Below are 22332 nucleotides of genomic sequence, written 5' to 3' on the forward strand. Positions count from 1 at the left end.
AGATTTACCTTAGACTGCCTCGAATCCCACTAAATCTTTTGCAGCACTTTCTCAAAAAACACACAAGTGGGATACCTGCTTGAACCAGGCCCAACACACTAGCCCAAAAAGGTACAAACACATCAAATTAAAGTCACTATCACATCATAGGCATCAAAAATATCCTGTAGTTGTTTAGTGAAAAATGGCTCTAGTGCAAACACAATGCTCAAATTTACTGTTGCTTATGAAGCTGCAGTATGGAGCAATGTTATTGTTCAGGAACACATCTGGTAAAAGATTAACAAGCTGCCAATTTCCAGAGAAGATAGGTGTCTCAGCAGCCAGACAGACAAATGGATCTACACCTTCACCATGGCATCTCTTTGCATGTAATCAAGCACCATCGACGATCAGCCAGAAGTTCCTGCAGTAGGTGCTTTATGAGATTGCCTCGGTATAGGACCTGGTTGATAAGACACCACAATTGCATGCTGTACTCCCTGCTTGCACCACAGAAGACTGAAAATATATGGAGGATAAACAGAAATACTATTTTTCTTCACTGCGAAGTGTGATAATGGCCATAATTTTTTTGTTTCTTGTGAGCAACTTCCACCCCATCCCCTCACCTACATCTCTCTATTAGGTTGAAAGAAAGTCGATACAATCTTCCTTGTGCGCGTTTAATTGTATGCAGCTTATGTTACCAGAAATGTTAGTGAGTCAGAATAGAAATGCTAAGAGTTGCGTCAGCCCCCTCATGCCCCAGCCACCTACTCACTATATGTCACCAAGCACCCTCCAGCCACCTGCATTGCACTGTCCACATTACAGCTTTTAGCTTAATCTTACCTAAACCGCTTCAGTGTTAACTAAACCAAAAACTGCACTCCAAAGCCCAATGACTGCGTGTTGGTGTTCTAATTACACTATTTCATGCACACCACTAAAAAGCGACAATCATTTATTCACAGTCAGGTCAATAGATGTATGTATGTATGTATGTATGTATGTATGTATGTATGTATGTATAGATAGATAGATATTTTTTTGTATACATCTAAAACAATGTACTGCATGCAAACCTACAATGCCCTGGTACTTCTGGTTCAAAATATAATTGGATTCGGTAGGCAACAAAAATAAATGTATTTGAATAGCCCACAAACTCTCACAAAAACACTAATCAAATACTAACAAAGAGATAGAGGGGCTGGCCAGTACATACCTCAGCTCAGTACAGCCGATAGATACACAACAAAAAACAACCGAAAATTTACGTTCCATATAGACATGGGTGTCTATATGGAAAGTAAATTTTCGGTTGTTTTTTGTTGTGTATCGGCTGTAATGAGCTGAGGTATGTACTGGCCAGCCCCTCTATCTCTTTGTTAGTGTTTGTTTCACACCTTTATATGAGACTTTCCATTAATTATTTAAAAGCACTAATCACTTTGATTAGATTGTGTTACAAACAAGGCAATATTTACAGAATAAAATTTTCACTCTTTAGCAGAGTGTGCACTGATATGAAACTTCCTGGCAAACAAACTGTGTGCTGCACTGAGACTAACTCGAGACCTTTGCCTTTCACAGTCAAGTGCTCTGCAAGGTTCGCAGGAGAGCTTCTGTGAAGTTTGGAAGGTGGGAAATGATGGTGGAATTAAAGCTGTGAGGACAGCTCATTAGTCTTGCTTGGGTAACTCAGTTGGTAGAGTACTTGCCCGCGAAAGGCAAAGGTCCCAAGTTAAAACTCGGTGCAGCACACAGTTTTAATCTGTCAGGAAATTTCAAGGGAATATTTACAGCACCAATACTCTTCACAGATTCTTCCTGGCCACATCGCATCACAAGCACACAAATCCACAGCACAACAACAATCTAAGTTAGCACGGCCAGGCTGCAGTGGCAGGCATCTAAGGCAAAGGCACATCTCATCTGGATTGCCAAGCCAGGCTGGCTGGTTGGCACATTGGACTGAACAAGTGGACGGACTGGAGGATGCTAAAACCCAAGCAGAAGATAGTCGCACAGCACTGAGCAGAGGGTGACCGGTGAGAGCAGCACTGCATCAAGCCCAGAAGGAGGCAAGAAAATGCCTCTGCCCAGAAACAAATCAGAGACCATGCCTTTCCACAATTTTAGGCAAAATACAAAAATTTCCTTAAGTTTCTCTTGAGTTTTCCAAAACAAAACAAAAATCCAGAATACTGGACACCCCGAAATAGCCTTCATTGCATCACTGTTGCCATGTACAAGTGTTACCTCACAGTAAAGCCCCAAATGCATCATCATGGGACTGTGCTGCTAGCTCGTAATCTGCATAATTTTCTTGCATGAATCGTAAATTTGTCACACAGCCCACTGTTTATTTTATATTACAGGTGTTCACAATTGGATGTTTGACAATGCAGTTCATAACTGCATTAGCTGAAGCAGTAATGAATTTGGTATGGGCTCAACTGCAAACCAATGTAACAGTATAAGATTATTTGTGATTAGCACACTTTCTCAAGGATTTATAACTTATGAAAGGCAAATTTAAAGTATGCTTTCTTGTGCTGACTGGTGCTTTCAGGTGAAATTTATGGTACATTTAGTGCATGTGCCTTTTCTGTAAATCTCGAATGAATGTTTTTTATTTACATTAATAATGTTCAAATCAAAAAATGTTTGATTTATTTTACTCCATTGCACATGTGATTTCGATTTCTCTACTATGTCTTTGAACCTGTTTACAGTTGTTTTGACATCATTACCTTCAATTAATAACAAAGTATCATCATCATCATATCTAAAGTAATATTCCTACCCTTAGAAAGAAGTAAAAGTGCACAGGAAGGTACACTTACTATGTCAACTAACAGCAGAGGTAACCCCAAAAGTAGCACAGAAATGCCTTGAGGTTTTAAAAAAGCAGTATTTTAAACTATCAACAGCCCATGAAAATAATTGCAAAACAGATGAAAGAGCATTAGATGTAACCAATTTATATACTAACATTCCAATTAATGACATCACTGGAATCAAACTAAAGTTTATAACACAAAACAAATTATCCAACTATAAAATCAGTAGTAAATTTAATTGCACAGTGTAATTCCGTTAAATTCTAGGTTGCTATAATTTCAGAGAGATGGTTTAAGTACAGTTAGCCCACTTCCAGGCCTTATAGTAGATATTTTCATTCATCATTTGGAGAATTAATTTTTTCCCCAGGACAATCTAGACATGACAAGTACACTAATATGCTAGTTCAGATACACTGATTAGAGGTAATTATGAATATATTAAGACTGCCAAAAAGTTCAATGACCTGCTTAGTCAAATGAAATTCACATGTGAGAAATAGATCAATTAACCTTTTAGATTTTATCATTACTACTGTTAACATGACATACAGTTTACAGAGAAAGCACATTCACTGACAGTATCATAAATGACACCTAAAACAACCTTAGTGAACATAAGAAAGCATACTTTCATTTCATTATCAACCGACTGTCAAAAACCCCACTTTCAAAAATAGGGCATGAATTGGGGCTGAATACAATAAAATATATTAATAAGGTTAATAACAGCCCACATAATTACATCAACACTTACGACATAGCGAACAAAAGGTGAAAAGAGAAGTTTCAATACAGTGGATGACAGCAATAATAAGCACTTATGTCTACCATACTACAGCAAAATTGGCAACTGGGTGAGGTCAAATTTTGGTACACAAGTTTTTTTTAAGGCAACTTCAGTAAAATTTTAAAAATTAGTACTGAAATTTTTTCCCATTGGTCAGATGTCTAAAGTATCAACTGTCCTGATTGCAATGTTTGTAATGTGGAACAAACTAGAAGACAGCCTGAAGCCAGGTTCAGTAAATAAGTCACTTTGGTGCACAAAATTAATTTCACTCCCCACCTTTTTGAAAGTAGGCAAAATGTCCTCACACAAAGATGTTTCATCTGTGTGAGAAAGGGTGGGTTATGGGCCTGTCGGAGGAGTTTGAAATTTTTTTTTTTTTTACCACCAAGGCATTGTCGTGTGGTACACTACTTAATGAGAAAGTGCCCAGGAGAATCTCCCATTTTTAGGAATTATTTAAAAATCATTGGTATTCAGCTAATTCCAGACATACACACCGATCTCAATACGACCCATGTAAGATAATTTCGAGCCAATGGTGTGTGGAAATGAAATGGTCTTTACAGAGACACACCAACTGATGCAGGATGCATATGGCGATGAGTGAAAAGCCGTACTTGGTGTTACAAATGGTTCACATGGTTTAAAAACGGCTGAACAGAAGTAAAACGTGCCCCTCTTTCAGGAAACCCTTCGACACTGATGTCAGGAACGTCAACTAAACTGTTCATGCCAGTCGAAGACTGACTGTCCAAGAGATGGCAGATGAATTTAACATTTCATTTGGATCATGCCATGAAATTCTGACAATATAGCGGAATGAATTGAATTGTCACCAAGTTCGTCCCACAGCTCACGAGTCAAGACCAGAAAGGCCTTCATCTCGCAATTGGAAAGAGCTTTAGGAAGTCACAAATGAGAACAAGATGTTTCTTAAGAGAATTATAACTGATGATGAGACGTGTTTCTATGGTTATGATGTCAAGACCAAGGTTCAATCTTCACAATGGATCGGGAAAGTTTCTTCAAGACCAAAAACAGCTTGCTACATCAGGTAAAGTCAAATGTCGCAGCCACAACAATAGTTTGACATTGAAGGATTAATTCATCATGAATTTGTGCCACAAAGAGTTAACTGATGGTGCTCTGTGATGGGCTGCGACAGCTGCGAGAAAATGTGCGAAGGATATGGCCAGAAATGTGGACAGACAATTCATGGGTCTCACATCATGATAATGCACCTGCACATTCATCCCTGTTTCGTGACTTTTGCACAAAAAAATGAAATCACTCTGCTGCCTTATCCTCTGTTCTCTCCAGACCTGGAACCCTGCAGAGTAATTCCCAAAGTTGAAAATCCCATTGAAAGCAATAAGATTTGCAACAATACGTGAGAAAAGAAAATTTGAAGAGGGCATTGATGTGATCCAGCAAGAGGCATACAAAGACTGCTTCTGGAAGTGGCAACAGTGTTGGGAGCATGTATCAACTGAGGAGATTATGTCTAATGGCCGAGTGCACCAACCCCAGTCAAAAAGCATAATAACCAATGTCCCACGATCATGGTTAAAAGTAAATCGCGTTTAAAATGTTTCTGCAGTGCACCAACGTTAATCGCTGGTCAGCAAGCCTCGTCAGCCAACTGTGCATTTGACCGCGGTAAACTCTCTACATTGTAATGGAACGTGCCCTGGCAACGCAAAGATGTTAGTAAACATGAAATTGCACAGATAATCTTTGCTGTTTTTTCTGTCGACATGCGGAAGTGTGTGTACGTACCTGGGTACCTATTTTGATATGTTGGTTTCTTTTTTGGAGAATAATGGAGAATAGAAGAGGAACACCGAATTTCTCGAAGTACGAGATAGATGTACTACTTGAACTGCTGGGTGCAAATGCATCCGTTCTTGAAAATAAGAAAACCGACGGCTGCAGCTTAAAAGAAAAACAGGCAATGTGGTCCCATGTGGAGGTGCAATTTAATTCTACTCCTGGTAAGTTTACTCATAAATGAATAACTTTTCTATGTTCATTGTGAGCGTAGGATATGGCACATACTGGCTTTTAGTTTGAAATTTGAAACTGTTATTGGCGTACCACTGAAATACGTGATAGGACTATGTACATTTATGGTTGGAATTGTTTTGTTAGTTTTGAATTTAAAATCCAATGCCGTCCTACTGTTAACTAAATATTATGTGACTAACGGAATCTTGTATGTTGAAAATTGTGAACATACGCTTGTCACTTAACCCTGTGCCGTATTCTTCATATATGCCTATACCACTTTCTTTTTAATGAACTGATACGTAAACAAAAGCCATATACAGATCTTAGATTTTTATTGCAGTTACGAGTTAAGAGCCTCAGAATGCAAAATGGACTTATGAATGTAAATAATATAAGAATTAATTTATGGTACTACAAACTACATTTATTTAATTTCAGTTGTGACAAAAAGATCCTCTCAGAGGCTGAAAACCTGTTATGAAAATATGAAAACAAGACTTCGAAAAGACCTTGCAGAAAAAAGGTGGAAGTGTACAAAACAGGTGGGAGGAAGCCTACCCAAAAAACCACGATCCATGATCGAAATAAACTATTAGAAATTGTTGGTTCCTCAATGAAGCCGTTAACAAATGCATATGATTCCGATGCACTGTTTAGCATGATTGTGGACGTTGTCAACGTGGAGAGCAGTGCAGTGAGAACACGCCACCTGCTTCAGTTGTCGAGTTGGCAGAGTGCACACAACCTAGCACTTCCCATACACCTTAGTACTAAGTAAAGAGACACCAAATAATGTTCTGGTGGATGTCACCCAGCTGCAATCTGTTTCACAGTCTCCTGATCAACCCAATGAAAACATTTGCACACCTAAAAATACATGGTATCGTTGCAGGATGCCTGCAAAACCAAGGCCATCGGGTTCGCGAACAGTGATTGACAATGTGTGCAAGAAGATAGTGGAACTACTCGAGGCCCAATTACTCATGATGAAGGCAGAGCACCAAAAGGAGCTGAGGATAAAAAATTTAAAGATTCTGGCCCTGAAAGAAAAACTAAAGTACTGGAAGAAGAAAAATGCCAGTGACATGCGACAGTGAATTTTTTTAATTTTTTTGTGCTATGTTGTATTTTGTCCAATGTATTGAAGTTGTCTCACAGTTCAAATTGTTTCTGTGTTTGTCCTGTTAGTGATACTGCTTCTATCCTAGTTGGTGTCTAATATCTGCTTACAGCTTATTTGGTCTGGACTAAATTAGAATTACTTCATATATAAAAACAGATTAGCAACACTGCAGCTCACACAAGTAAGCTACATGTCAGTTGCAGGCCTGCAGCCATAACATCAGGTGCCAACTTCTACTTAAATGACTTAACAATGAGGTAGACTGTTAATGAAACAAAATAATAGCAATAAAGCATCCTTGTTACTCTAACTTTGGAATGAACATATGTGCTGTAACAGTTATATACACGAGGCCCAATGTTATGTTTTGCATTGTTTGCACCAGAATATCCTAACAAATTATGAGGGAAAGTGCTCCAAATCATAATTTTGTGTGTGCCATTTTCCGTGCAGTACTCTGCACCAGGTAATGTTTATAATGGGAACCTATAACATTTATGACAATACAATTTGAAGTGAGGCATGTTGATAAATAAATTGCTGTGGTGGGTTCTCTTTTCTGCAAAAGTAAGCATAGCATCTGTGGCTTTCCTAGCCACACCAATTGGTAATGTGTGTGGTGGAAACCTGTAACATTTATCATAACAGTATTTGTAAAGGGGCATTATTGAATAATACATTGCTAATATGGACATTAGTGAGATTAGCATTGCATGGCTCCTCTAGCAATACTCTGCACCTGTTAATGTTTACAATGTCAGCCCATAACTTATCACAGCAAAATTTGTAGCAAGATATTTTCAGAAATGCATTCCTATGATGGGTTACTGTTTTCTGCTTTAGTAGTCATAGCATGTGTGGCTTTCTTAGCAATACTCTGCACCTCCTAATGTTTATGATGGCAACCCATAACTTCTGACAACTGTATTTGTAGGGAGGCATTTTTTCTGTGGCACTATGCAATGACAAGGAATTCCCTTCTCTACAGGTGAGCATTAAATATGTGAAAAAACTGCATCAATATAAGTGAGAGTGAGGGAGGGAGTTTCCCTCAGTAATAAAGTATGACACTTCGTACCGTCAACCCACAGCACTACAGTTCTGCTTTCATATCTTCCCGAAGTAGCACACTCCTTAACTAATTATTGCTCTTGCACTGATCCCCAAATTATTAGACATTGCTGACAAAATTCCATTACCTTTTGTAGCAATGAGAACTTGTTTTTTGTGGCAATTTCTACACACACATTTGTCTTCAATTTCATGTATTTTTTTAATGCCATACAGTTGTACATAATATTGTGTAAAGTGCTGCTACACACATGACTGACTAGAATTAACAACATAATTCAATTCTTTGCACAACCTTATGGCCACACACACTTATGTTTAAGAAAATCATATTGTAAATATAGAGTAGTGATTAATATGGAAAAATTTAACAAACAATCCCAATCTGACATTTTATGTTATTACACAAATGATTATTTTGTGCGCATGTGTGTACTGCATATTCACAATTTTAAGCTAATCTAGGTGATAAGACTGCATTAATACTGAGGGGAAGTGCAGTAAAATAATCTCTAAACTGAAAGGTTCTAATAATGAAGAATGTGTTCTTTGAATATTGCCAAACTGTTGGGGGGACATTCACATATTTGTTGTAACAGTAGAAAATTTAAGAGATGTTTAGGATCTATAGTGAACATAATACAGAAATATCCATTTTATTTTATTCCAGTTGCTTTTACTCTCACACTCTCTAAATGTAATGGAGTCATTTGTTCTCAAATTTAATTACATACCCAGAAACTAAACATGTATATAAATAACAGTACTGCATTGCTTTCACAACCAATGTGATGCAAGAAATATATCTTTAATAATGAATTAGCAACAGTTCCACACTAAAAGAAATATCTCAGAAAAGCAGCAGTCGGGTAGTTGTCTGTAGGCAGCACATCCTGTCCCTTGCACAACAAAACCTCAAATTTCGCATCACACACCCAGTTCAGTGAGCACTTTTATGTTCGCTAGACAGCAGAAACAAAATAGATTACATGCTGAAATAATCTAAAAAATTGAAAATACGGCGAAATCCCATAACTATAATCATAATTTTTCATTACGAACAATGTCTGAATTTATGGTAGATTATCGGAAATGTTCATTAATTATAGCATGGCGAACTGCTCTTCCAGGTAATGTATCATCTCGATACATCTGCTGTCCAGGTAGCACTGGTTCGTTGTCTTCAATGTTGGGGCCTCTCTCATAATGTAACTGATTTAAAAGTCTAGAAATTTCAGGATCTTCTGGTGGTTCTTCACTGCTTGTACTCCTCACAATATTATGCAAGACAGCTGTACCCACAATGATTGACATTGCTTCCTGTGGATTACATCTTATTCCTACAGATAATATGGGAAATCTCTTCCACATACCGTATTTTCTCTTAACAGTGTTTCTAGTCTAAATATGAGACCTGTTATATCGATGCTCTGCTTCATTTTGCAGATTTAATAGTGGAGTTAACAAGTAGGATTTACATGCATAACCACTATCTCCCAATAAGTGACCTTGTGGTATTTCTCCGTTTTCAAATTGAGCTCTGCGAGCACACTTGAGATATATGGGTACTGTCGTGCACAGAGCCCGACCATCTAGTGACAATATCTCTTATTAACAAATTGTGATCACTAATGTTTTGACAGTTAAAGGAAAAATACGATTTCCTATTGCAGAAAAGTTCAGCATTATGTCCTCCAGGAGACTGAATTCTTATATGGGTACAATCCAAGGTACCAAGAATGCCAGGAAATCGGTCCAATTGACTAAAACCATACATAACAGAGTGCACTTCTCTTCTAGGAAATTTTATAAAGCGAGGAGACAGTGATGCTATGATGTCTGATACATCACTGATTCGTTGTGCTGTTGTACGATGTATATTACTGTTGTCCCCAATAAGAATATTGAATGCACCTGTTGCATATGCCCTTAAAGTAATCAAAAGCCTGTTTATTGGAGAAACAGGGTTATTCCTATCAGTAGGAAATTCTAACCTATCATTAATTTGATTTAATAACCACCGCACTGTTTCTTTTGACAGACGAAATCTCGCTTCAAACTTCCTGTCACCATAATCTTCAAAAGGGTTTCCCCTTTCCACAATCACTCCAACACGATTTCGGTCACGATTTAAATGGTCAAGGTATAACAAATCTTCCTCAGTGCCATCCATAACATCAAAACACACCGCCATCTTAATAGTGTATGCTTCTAAAACCATGGTCATGCCGAGTAAACCAGGAAAGAGCCTCTGTTAAATATAACCGCAGTCGATTCCCTCATTTAACTTAGATCGATGTTGGTGCACCAGAATACTGCGCTGACCAGGATTATATATCGACTTAACTGCGGTTTACTGTTAATCAAGATTGGTGCACTCGGCCATAAGAAGACCATGCACAATCAGTGAAAGGTACACGTAGAAAAAATTTTCAAACATACCTCTTATTTCACACATTTATACAGGGTGTATTTGAAAGTTTTTAAGTTTTAACACCTAGCTGTAAAAATTATAATGTGTTTTATGTGAAATCAATGAGAGAGAACATTATAAAGCAGAATGATTTTGGCTGGGAGAAACATTAGATACCGTTTTTAGTTACAACCACCTTATGTTTTACGTATGTATCTTTTTTCGAGGTATAAAATTATAAAACATGCAAATTGTAAAACAAAGTTATTATACCTTGTCAATGCATCACTAATGTTGAGGGTGCTGACTTGTATGACCTAAAATGAAGCCAGCTGTGTAGTAAACGTGAAGAGTGAACTCAGTGTTCATTCAGCCTTTGGCACAAATAGTCTAGTTGGTAGGAATTTGTCTATATAAGTGGTTGTGATGTTTTAACTTATGTTTGCTGGTATGTATTTTATCACTCACTCTTAAGTAAAGCTTATACAACTGTTATGCATAGTGATATAAACAGATAGATAAAAATCTACTAACCAAGTAGTGGCAGCAGAAAACACACACACACACACACACACACACACACACACACACACACACACACACACACACACACACACACACACAGAGAGAGAGAGAGAGAGAGAGAGAGAGAGAGAGAGAGAGAGAAGAATTGAAGGGAAAGGAAGAGTGGTGAATGAAAAGGAATGGAGAGGTAAGTCTCCCTTGACCTGGGATTCTGGGTGACTTCTCTGAACTGCACCAGTTTCCCTAAACCTCTCCAGTCCTTTTCCTTCACCCCTATTCCTTGATCTTCAACTCTTCTGCCAGAATGAGCCACTGGCTCCAAAAGCTTGTAAAAGTTAAGTGTGAGTGAGTGTGTGAGTGTGTGTGTGTGTGTGTGTGTGTGTGTGTGTGTACGCATGCACGTGCGTGCGTGTTCCTGCCACCACTCAGCGAGTTGATTTTTTTATCTATTCGTTTATATTATCTATAATTAATTACTTTTGTTGTTACATGTGTACCCCGGAAGACATGCTTGAACTGGGCTTTTGTGTGTCTTAGCACTGAAGATTGTCACAGTCAACAGAATCTGGATTTGCAATTAACATTTCTTTTTCAACTGATTGCTGCACCCTTTACCACTCTTCTAAGCAATCCACAAACAGGCACGGGAACCTTCAGAAGATGTCCCACCCACAACTGGGCTTGCCTGGCTATCAGCCATGGTCCCCCGTGGTATTAAGCTACAAATATCTCAAGGTGGTAGTGTAGCAACAAAAGTTAGCCCTCTTATAACAGCAATGACCTCTTTCTTGCAATGGACAATACTAACATTTAGACTAAAAATTTGCAGACAATTTTTTGAGATAAGTTATGTAAAGAGTATTTTACCTGTGTTTTAAAATTGCTCAGTACAGCCTAGAATTTCCCTTTCCATCAGAATACATTCTACAATATAATGCTAGAGTCAATTTAGTTTCACTGTTTATGAAATGCGGAATGACTATCTTTGATAATCTTACATGCAATTTTAGAGATACCAAATTGGAGGGTTGGTGTGGTGAGAAATTATTTTAAAAATGCCTAACAGTCAAGAAAGAATCCTTTCCAGAGTTTAACATGTCTCCAATCACCACAGTAACCATTCACTCTTTGAAGCTTTTCAGATCCCACACAAAAACTTATGGACTCCAAAATGCAAAGCTTTTTTGTAACCATTACTAAAGAAAAAATTACAAATATACTTTGCCCATTTTTCATCACAAAGAAATTTATTGACAGCTGCGTGCAACTGTTGCAGTGGATAGTATACAGAAAATCTTTAAACTTATTAACATTTGTACCATTCACTCTCTAGCTCTAGTACCAACCACTGTGATGTAACATTTCTATGAGACTCATCACCTCAAAAATGACGAAAACTACTACAATCTTGTTGCAAAATTTCAGCCACTTTAAGTGGCTCCTAAAGGCCAAATATTGAACACCAAGAGCTAAAACTTCGTGACATTAACTGTAACACATACAAGCAGCTATACACCAAATATCAAAATGTAAGGTAGGGATGGTTCCCAAGACCCATGTTCTGGTTACTTTACTCCCACTGGGAGAAACACAGTCCTCATTGAACCACCTCCTACATATTGCCTAAAATCTAGCCTCCCACCTCAAATATATCACAACCACTTCATCGATTCTCCACCTTCCCTGCTCCTTTATATCCTTGATATCTACTCATCACTGTTGATACCGATTCCTCATGCGTCAACATCCCTCAATGCCCATGGTCTTGCCACTACTGAACACTGTCAGTCAAACATCCTTCTGACTACAAACCGAACACCTTAACAACCATATTCTAACATACCTACTTCTCTTAAATGGAGACTACACAAACAAATCTGTGGCACAATCTTGAGCATCTACATGACACCCTCCCATGCTGGCCTTTTTATGGGAAAGCTACAGGTAACTTCACAACCTTAACGCATTCTCTCCCATCCACTTGTTCCTCCTCAATCCAGTGCAGCAGCTTCCTGGATGTTTAACACGTCTCTGATGGCTCCATCCACACCTCTGTCTACATGAAACCCACCAACCATGACCAGTACCTGCATTTCAACAGCTATCATTCCTTCCACACAAAAAATCCCTCCCCTACACACTGGCCACCAGGGGATGGCGTATCTGTAATGATGGCAGCTCCCGTGCTGAAGGCCTCACGAACACCTTCACAAAGAGCCATTATCCTAAGATCTAGTCCACAAACATTTCCATGTCATATACACCTCCCCCCCCCCCCCCCCCCCAAAACGTAAGAACCAGCTCAAAAGGGGCACCCCCTTCGGCATACAGTATCACCGCATTTTGAAACAGCTGAACAACATCCTTTGCCAGGGCTTATGATTATCCATCATAATGGCATGTAATGAGCGACATCCTACCGAAGATCATTCCTAACCCTCCTAAAAACTCCTTGCCCAATCGCCCATGCAGCAAAGATCATTCCTAACCCTCCTAAACTGGTGTTCCATGACCCACCCAACCTCCAATTTTATCACCATAGTCCATATCCTTGTCACTCCCAATCCCAACTCCTTGCCCAATCACCCATGCAGCAATTCCTATTACAGTGCTGTCACAGGCTTATCCTAACCCATCAGAGGCTGGGATACCTTTGGAATCAGCTCTGCTGTAATTATTGCTCCGCCTTTTATATTGGTATGACCACCAATCGGCTAGTTCTCCACCAGAATGAATGGCCACCACAAAGATTTGACTTTACCAAGAGTAAAGTGGACCATCCTGTGCCACAACATACAGCTGCACATAACTTGTTCAATTTCAATGGCTGCTTCACAAAGTCATCTGGATCCTTCCCTCCACCAACAGCTTTTCAGTAGTGCAGATGTGAGTTGTCCTTATAAGAAATTCTCCATCCCAAAATTATCACAGCTTCAACCTATCCATACACACTCAAACCCAACTGTTTCCACACTATCTGTCCTGTCACCTCCCCTCACCACCATCATTGTGCTCTACATTCTGCCAGTGCATCCACCAGTCTTTTTCCCCTTTTCTACACTTTTCCTTATCAAGCTCCCTTTCAACACATATCAATTGCATTGTGGCGAGAGAGAGAGAGAGAGAGAGAGAGAGAGAGAGAGAGAGAGAGAGAGAGAGGGGGGGGGGGGGGGGGGGGGGGACTCTTGTGAAAATTTTGTCTCGTTTTCCTTTCTGAAGAAGTCTTTGGTCGAAAGTTGTTTACATGGAACATTCTTTTCATCATGTGTCTGCAACCCAATGAGTCAACTTCTAGGTACATAGCAATACATCTTTTTCATAATATTGCAAACTTTTATAACTTACTGTTACACTGTCTTCAAAGCTTAGCTCCAATCTACTTGTATAATAACAGAACAGACAATATTTGCAGACTCAATGCATTCACAGCACAGTTGCAGTGCCTATTACTGCACAGTTCGGATCAATGATTCTTAGTATCTGATGTTTGTATGGGTCAGTAAGAACTACAGAATCATACTTCTTTCAACTGAGCATGAGCTTTTCATACACTGATCTTACTGGTCTTCAATTATTTGATTACTAGTAGACTGTTTAAATATTCTGTTGCAATTATAATTTCATTAGCATGTTAGTGAGGTGAAATTGTGTGAAAACTTGCAAAAAGCAAATTTTAACATGGCAATAACAGGAAAAGTGTACAGGACATGCAAAAATAAATTGCTCCCTCTATTAAAATTTCTGCTTAATCCTGTACCCATTGCATTTTTAATAGAGTAATTTGTCATACTGACATAACCTGTTAATTTGATCATTTGCAACTACCTTAAAAATTCTGTAACACACATTTCGGTGTTGGCTTAAGCTCTAGAACTACACCTCCCTTACACCACTGCCCAATCTGCAAGGGATGCCACCCCTACTGTAGTCTCCTCCACAGCACTATCTGCACAGCTAGTAGCTACATAACATAGCACACAGTATGTGAAAATATTCTGGTGATAGCTTTAACCATTGGCTGATCTTACCTTAATGTACACGTTTCCAACAAGATGGTCTCCCAAGTTGTCACATACATTCATTTCCTCTATTTCACCATACTGCAAGGAAAAATAAACACTTTTAAGAAAAAAAGGTATGCAGGGAGGAATGAAAACATCAGGAAGGAGTGGAAAACAAATTCAACAAAACTAACAGTTCTGAACAGTATTACTTTACATCTACTTGCTACAGAGGAGGAAGGAAGGAACCATTACTTCCAGTCAAGGCATGGAGTTTCCTTACCTTATCTTCACATTCCACAAAAACATCTTCAAAGAAATTGTCATAATGTTCCTGCATCTCTTCATCTGATACATTTGCCACAACTGAAACAAATACATTTGTCAGTCAACTATGTCAAACAACACAATCTCTTAGCAATACTGATACTATGGAGGAAAGTAATCAATATCAACAACACACAGTGCAACAGACAGTGATTGTACTTACAAATATTAGAATGAAAGTTGCAAATTTAGAAATTATAAGCAGGTACTTCTTGTACAACGCAATACTATCTGCATTCATTAACCTCTTCGGCATCACAACATTCACATTGAGTCACCTCACATTCAAATAAATATGTTCAGTAACACAAAACCAGGAAGTACTGCAAGTTGAGTAAATGATTGGATGGAAGGGAGGTTTAATGTCCTGTCAATGGTGATAAAGATGGAGCATGAGTTATAAAATGAAGAACAGATTAGGAATCAGCCATGCCATTCTAGCAATTCATTCATACTTGCAATCATTTTGATTGATTTAAGGTAAACACAGAATACTTAACTCTGTATGGCCAGACTGGGTCAAGCCCTGCTCCTCACAAATTATAGTCCATTTTGCTAACTTGAATCTATGGATCACTTTGACGTGTTCCAGAATTATATAATTTAAATACCGTTTATCACAGTGAGCATTCCTTTTATAAAAATATGCTAACTAATGAACTTAAAACAACACCACAAGCAAAAACAATACATAAAAGAAAATGGATCGTGACTATGCCACTGAGAACTGACAACTAAGAGACACTGGTAGAGAGATTTTATACAACTGAACAGAATGGAAGATAGACAAAGCAGATTTTCTGATTGGTTGTTGCTACGGCAGCTGACAACTTTGTTTTTCCAATCCAGGTATAGATCTAAAAATAGTAAACATTTTAACAGTTGCAAGCACATTTCCAGAGAATATGCCAAGATATTCTGAAGATCACAGAGAAACAACACCAGAAAACCTGTTGTGAAAGGCAACACAATGACCAGCATAAATTTTGGGGATCATGACAATATGTAACCTTTGACAAGTCATATCTTAGACCTCCTGTGAATAATGACACAGTGAGACCTCTGCACGACTATGATAGTTAATGCAAAACAAGTTAGTTACAGAATGAAATTTGCAAACTGTACACACCTATTTGATTATACTACCCAAAATACTTCAAACACCTAGTAGCATGAGGAAAGGGATTTTCTTTCCCTCAACATTGTGAAGTTTACAATACCGTAATGTTACATTCATACACCTCAGCAGAAATCTGAAGCCATCACAAAAACTGTATAAATTTCTTGAGGGCCATCACATCAATATTTAGAAAAAGAAACACTATTGTATTGATTAACGAAATCTGTATTGATTAACGAAATCTATATTGTTAACAACAATTGATCGTCAGCTGTATAATCCAAGCTTTGTACTGGCACATAAACCACATTAGGGCAGGTACAGCATATTACATCATAAAGGTATGTTCATATGTCTTTCTCATGTTCAACTTTGAGTAGGAATATAATTTTTTAACAGTACAACTAAACATGCCTATTTGAGCATGCATATTTTCCTGGAAATTGAAGTCATACATACAGTGCACTGCTTCCCAACTTCACTGGGAGTGAGGATCTACAATCTTTAGCAGTTGACTGCGGCTGGTGTCATGTGTGTTATATAAGGTAGTGTGTTGAGGTTACGCAGTGAAGTGAATTTTGTGCAAAACGTCGTGACTCCAAAAGGCAGCATGTTTAAACTCGTACATAATTACAAAGTTGTATGGAATGTCACTTCTGACTATTTGAATTAAAATTTGACACATGTATTACATAAGTCTGACCATACTGCTGTATGAAGTAAGATACCATGAGCATTGAAGTAGTGAAACAGAAGAACATGCTAGACATTCATGAAGGGTGGATGAATATTCATGCTAGCGTGATTTAATAACTGAGAAGCCCGACATTCAAACAAGAAATGCTGAGGTATTTGAAGCTCCTAAAAAAAGGTACTAAAAATAGAAATGAAGGAAGATGGGAAAACCTCTGATCTAGTGGATTCTGGTGTCTATGAAACTCCCCAATTTGCTGAGTCTGAGGCTGTTAATCTACATATAATATTTAATGATTAAATTGTTTAAACCACTTTTCTTCTAAAGTACAAATGGTGCATTGAAAGTTAGTAAATATTTATATAATTAAGAATATCCCTTAAATATTTCCCAGTTTTGGAAATAATCACTGAAATGCTTTATTTTGACATATGAAATAATTCAAACAAGTATACAAGTTGCCATTTACTAGCGAACAATATTATATTGCCAGCCTTAATGCTGCAGTCTCAAGCAGAAAACCTAAAATCTCATTGTGACTCCCTCTTTAAATTCACGTACAAAATATTGCCACTTTGTACTTCTAATCCACTCTAGATATTTCTTTACCTATAGTCACTTTTGCATTTCCATTTTCTGTTGCCTTTTCATTACAGCAAATACAGCACATGATGGAAGGAAGGGACTCCATAGCAAATTGCTTTTAAAATGAGGTAACATGTGGACCCAAGAATGCCAATGCATACATGCGTCCTTTCCACAAATTTATGTGCATGCTCTTATTCCCATGCATCTGCACACTAGGAAAGAAACATTGTGTGGAGGTTCCTTAACAGTTATATAGAGGGGAACAAAGGTGTTGAAGAATCGATGACCCCATTCAATTCCCTGTATTAGTTGCTCCGCACTGTATGTTAAGATTACTTATTCTCTTTAAACCATTTCACAGAATGACTAAGTGGTCCTAAATCAATATTAAGTTTGTAACACAAATTTGGAAGCAGTTTATTTCCTCCTTTGAAGTAACTCTTGCATTTACAGCAAAAGAACAATCCATCAGGTCAAATTTCAGAAGACCATAAAATGCAAACTGCATTCAATAGCAAGACAAGTCTTAGTTCTCAAAGAGAACATGGAAAAGAGCCACTGGTGTGCTTCATGCAGGAATGTTGTCAAAATTTGCTGTTATATATATGGGAACAAAAGGTCTGTTACACAGCCAGTGTGAGAGCAAGAGGCAGACAAAGTATTTCAAAGTAATCCTTTCGGATGAATGATCACTATTTTAACGTTGTTTGTAACTGATAAAAATTTATTAGTGTACTACAGTATTCTTTATATTTTACTTCACCATACTGACATTGTCATTTGTAGGAAATTTTACTTAAGGCGTGTCAGTGCATCTTGCTATTATTTTAGTTTCCTGGCTTACATACAGATCAAGGCCAGTGGCAGTCACAGCAGTGACTATCGACTGCTTATGGGTTGGCACTGCATCTGTTCTGTGTAGAAAATGGGATAATTCTTTGATATATCATAACCAATGAGCGGCAAAATGGAGACAATATTTCTTGCACAAAGGCCACTGTCTTTTAGCTTCTTTTTGGTGTGTGAGTTCCAAGAGAAATATTTTGTGAAGGTAGGTGGATTAATGTTTGCAAACTATAGTCGCACATTCAATATATTAATAAACATCCACATACCTTTTCCCATGATTGAATTAAGAAACACTGATCCATTTATTCAGTAGGCTCGTGAAGATCGACTGCTTAGCAACACAAGAGCATACAAATATAAATTGCTTTTTCAAGTATATGATGATTTGCAGCACTGTCCTTGATTTGGACATACCAGAACAGTTTAAGGAGCTGTAACTCAAACAAGGAACAATTAAATTTATTCACCCTTTCTCCCAAATGTATTACTTCAAAACACACTGCCTGCTGACCATGTAACACAAACAACTTATATCTTGTTCCCATCATACCTCACAGCAAGCACTGACAACACTGCTGCACAACATGCCCAAGTACATCACTGACCCTATTCTACACCTTTAGCTGCAAATGAAACTAAGATATACTTCCTCAAAGTTTTAAATCACTTTTTTTAAAGTTCAGACTTCAGCTTGCTATTTTCCTTCCAGGGGAAAGCCAATGATCACTTAGATATCTGTATTTCCTGGTCACAAGACCATCCCAGTAAATACATATCTGAAATGATTTACAGAAATGTCCTGTTGCATGTACATACAAAAATAATCCGAATCAGTATCAATTTGTTGATTGTACATTATTAAATACTGACCAAAATAAAATTAAATGTACACACAGTGTAAGCAGCTCAAAACCGATGAACATTTCAAAATACTTCCCACATATCCAAATGTTGTTGCAAAATTAGTGGATGTAAGAGCTGCAATGAATATAAATACTGGAACAAACACCAAATACATAGTGAGCTGCTTTTCCATATATGCCTTCTGTCCTATTTAACATCTTATATTTTCACGTCTAAGTGATCTAATATTCCTTCACCATATAAATTCCATAATTGCTTCCATCTAAATACTACATGCTGCAAGTTATTGCTCTGCAAATTTCTTTCATCTTGTAATGTATTGTAAATTACTAAAAATTGTACATTTCTGTTCAAAACTGAGGGAAAATTAACTTCCTTCACCAAACTAAAAACAATCTACAACCAACCATACATCGTGTACCTAAGAGCATCACCTTCTACAGAGTGCATGGATTGTCACATTGACAATTTTCAAAGAAAGCTGGAGCAACTATTTCTTACTTCAAGAAATTTTAATTTCAAAATGCATTCATACCATCAAAATTAGTAATACAACTATCTGTAATTATTATTTAAGAAGTTAAATTACTGTTTTTAATCCTGCAATTTAACTTTTCCACAAAAATTGATATATACACTATTTCAAGCTGCCACATTTGGACAGGTACTTCATTATGATCACACCCTTCATTAAATTGCAGGATCATATGCTGTATGTATAATGTTAATTCCCTATCTGATACTATCTATTCTGTTTACCCAAAACTCATTAGTACATCAACGAGCAGTAAATAACAACCTGAGAATCTAAAATTCCCTCAAACGCAAAATAGCATTTATTAACTCCCACACATACAGCAGAGACTTAAAACTTAGAAAACCAAACTTACGATGCGAACCATCGGCAGATTTAGCAGAGTTCTGAGGATTGACGTATAGGTTCTGCAGCAGCACGGTCTGAAAATAAAATACAATCAACCAATAATACCGAAAACAAGTTGCCTTTAGTTCAAAAGCATGTAGGCATTCACTTTTAACACGAAACTCACCTGGCTGAATGTTGGTTTGTTGTGTATTCTGGAACACCGATCGCCATGGCGACATGCCCCTATCTTGAAGTAGAATGAACAATTAACTCTGAAAAGGGACAATACAAAAACTTCGGTGAGCAAAGGCATCTAGTTAATGCACATAAATATAACAACTCTAAATTCCTATCGCACTGTAATTCCTTTAGCTGTGTGATGGAAAACGATAGTTCAAACAAGTTTGATAGTCACAACACACCGCTCTATAGTTTCTATTATTTATATAAACAGATGACGTTATTTGTCAAAATATCGTGAACGATATCAACCGGAGTAATGCATAACAAACTAATCAATGGCACAACAAACCAACTGGCCCAAACGTAACTGAACAATTACCCGTATTTACACAAAAATGTAAGGGGGAAAGACGTTAGAAAATTCTAAGCGCCACTCCACATTGGTTTCACTGTAAAACACGCAGCTCAACTACTTACTTGTCCTTTTCTGTACCAAAAATTGACGCAAGGTATTCTGCCATTTTTTAATGTTTTTTATATCACGACGACCAAATAATTCAAAAAAGAAATCAGCTATAAACTGACAACACTACCACCACATCAGCCCCATCACAAATGGCGTTCCTTCTTCTTAAGGCGAAAATCACAGAATCAACAACCCAAAATGAAAAATACATCTCTGGTGCCCAGAGACAAAAATTAAGGCCTACTTCCATACAAAATTATTACTGGCACCAACCACAAGAACGTAGTCGCCAAGTTTACAAACGGTGATCACGTTTCTTCTGGCGGACTTTTCCAATGTTGTATGAAATGTCATTTGTGATAACCTTTAATTGTCAGCAGGAAAACAATAACTGAATCTGAAAGATGTAATATTCTTACTAGAGAAGTTATTTGCCTGGAGCGCAATAAATGTATATACAGAAAAATAGTTTCAGCAATATAAATTGCTATCCTCAGATCATAAAAAGTATGGCTATTTTTTTACAGTCTAGTAATCGTCATTCGTCATAAAGAAGACCTTTTAATAAACGTGTCACATATCATCTACTTAAATTGAGCATTGTGCGACTGTGGTCTACGTATGTAGATGGTATGTAATGCAAATACTAGAATTTCTTCTTTATAAAGAATAACGATAATCAGACTGTAAAATTATTTGAATTTAGCATGCCAAGACTAGTTGTCTACATAGATATATTTATAGCGATCTGGATAAATAAACTACTCTAGTAGGAAGATTAATTTACTCAAATTTCATATGTCTTGCGGACGACCGGATCTGAAGAACATATAAGCTGAACAAGGAAGAAGTACATTAGAGTGTACATCATGATATACATACTCCTAAAAGTCGTTAGGTGCATGATCTATGATGTTTTGCGGGTACTTGCAATTTTAATTTTGCATATGTGGCTGGAGTCAGCACACTGAAATACTGCGTCTTTCATGTGGTGTCCAGTGTCGACGGAAAGCGTCTGTTTCTTTCTCATTACAAAAACAATGAATTTTAAAGTTGAATTTTACGTAGTCATCCGATATAGCGCTCCCAAATTAGCCTAGAACGATATCTATTTTATCAACATGTGTTAGCAGGGGCTGTAAAACACGATGAACAACCAGTAAGCCTACTCCAGTATTGGCTGAACAGTTAGTTTTTTTCTATATAAGTCTGTGTTAAAAATATCGGATGAACTGAGTCTTTTCTAAGTCTTATTTGTCCTGGTGGATACAGGATACGATTCTGAGTTGTCCTATGTATATCGCAATTTTGTGAGTGCATCTTATTGTTGGCAGTATATAGATATTCCATTAAATTTCAGTCTTCTTTTCTAATGCCTATTGTGAGGTTTCATGGTTTTCCAGTTGTTTTTCAGGACTGTAGTCTATCACCATCTTATATTCTTATGGAGTCGAGTATCTTTCTTTGAACTTCAGGTTCTGCTTTTAGGACCGATCGAGGTGGCACAGTGGTTAGCACACTGGATTCGCATTCGGGAGGACAACGGGTTCAATTCCGCGTCCGCCCATCCTGATTTAGGTTTCCCGTGATTTCCCTAAATCGCTTCAGG

At 37.6% G+C, this 22332-nt stretch overlaps 1 protein-coding gene across 2 annotated transcripts in view; it reads right to left on the reverse strand.

Moving 5' to 3' along the window:
* LOC126277942 (splicing factor U2af 38 kDa subunit) overlaps positions 1 to 20918 on the reverse strand; it is a 41216-nt gene extending 20298 nt beyond the window's left edge. Inside the window, exons 1-5 of one of the 2 annotated variants that reach the window (XM_049977536.1) lie at positions 20735 to 20918; positions 20259 to 20346; positions 20100 to 20166; positions 15051 to 15133; positions 14795 to 14866 (exon numbers count right to left, since the gene is read on the reverse strand). In XM_049977536.1, the coding sequence (XP_049833493.1) occupies positions 14795 to 14866; positions 15051 to 15133; positions 20100 to 20166; positions 20259 to 20346; positions 20735 to 20778 (354 nt within the window). In that variant the 5' untranslated portion in view covers positions 20779 to 20918. The remainder of the gene's footprint in view (positions 1 to 14794; positions 14867 to 15050; positions 15134 to 20099; positions 20167 to 20258; positions 20347 to 20734) is intronic. The other variant, XM_049977537.1, reaches the window with a different exon arrangement.
* Between the last annotated feature and the right edge of the window lie 1414 nt (positions 20919 to 22332).

The sequence above is a fragment of the Schistocerca gregaria genome, chromosome 6 (assembly GCF_023897955.1).
Source record: "Schistocerca gregaria isolate iqSchGreg1 chromosome 6, iqSchGreg1.2, whole genome shotgun sequence".
NCBI classification, from domain to species: Eukaryota; Metazoa; Arthropoda; class Insecta; order Orthoptera; family Acrididae; genus Schistocerca; species Schistocerca gregaria.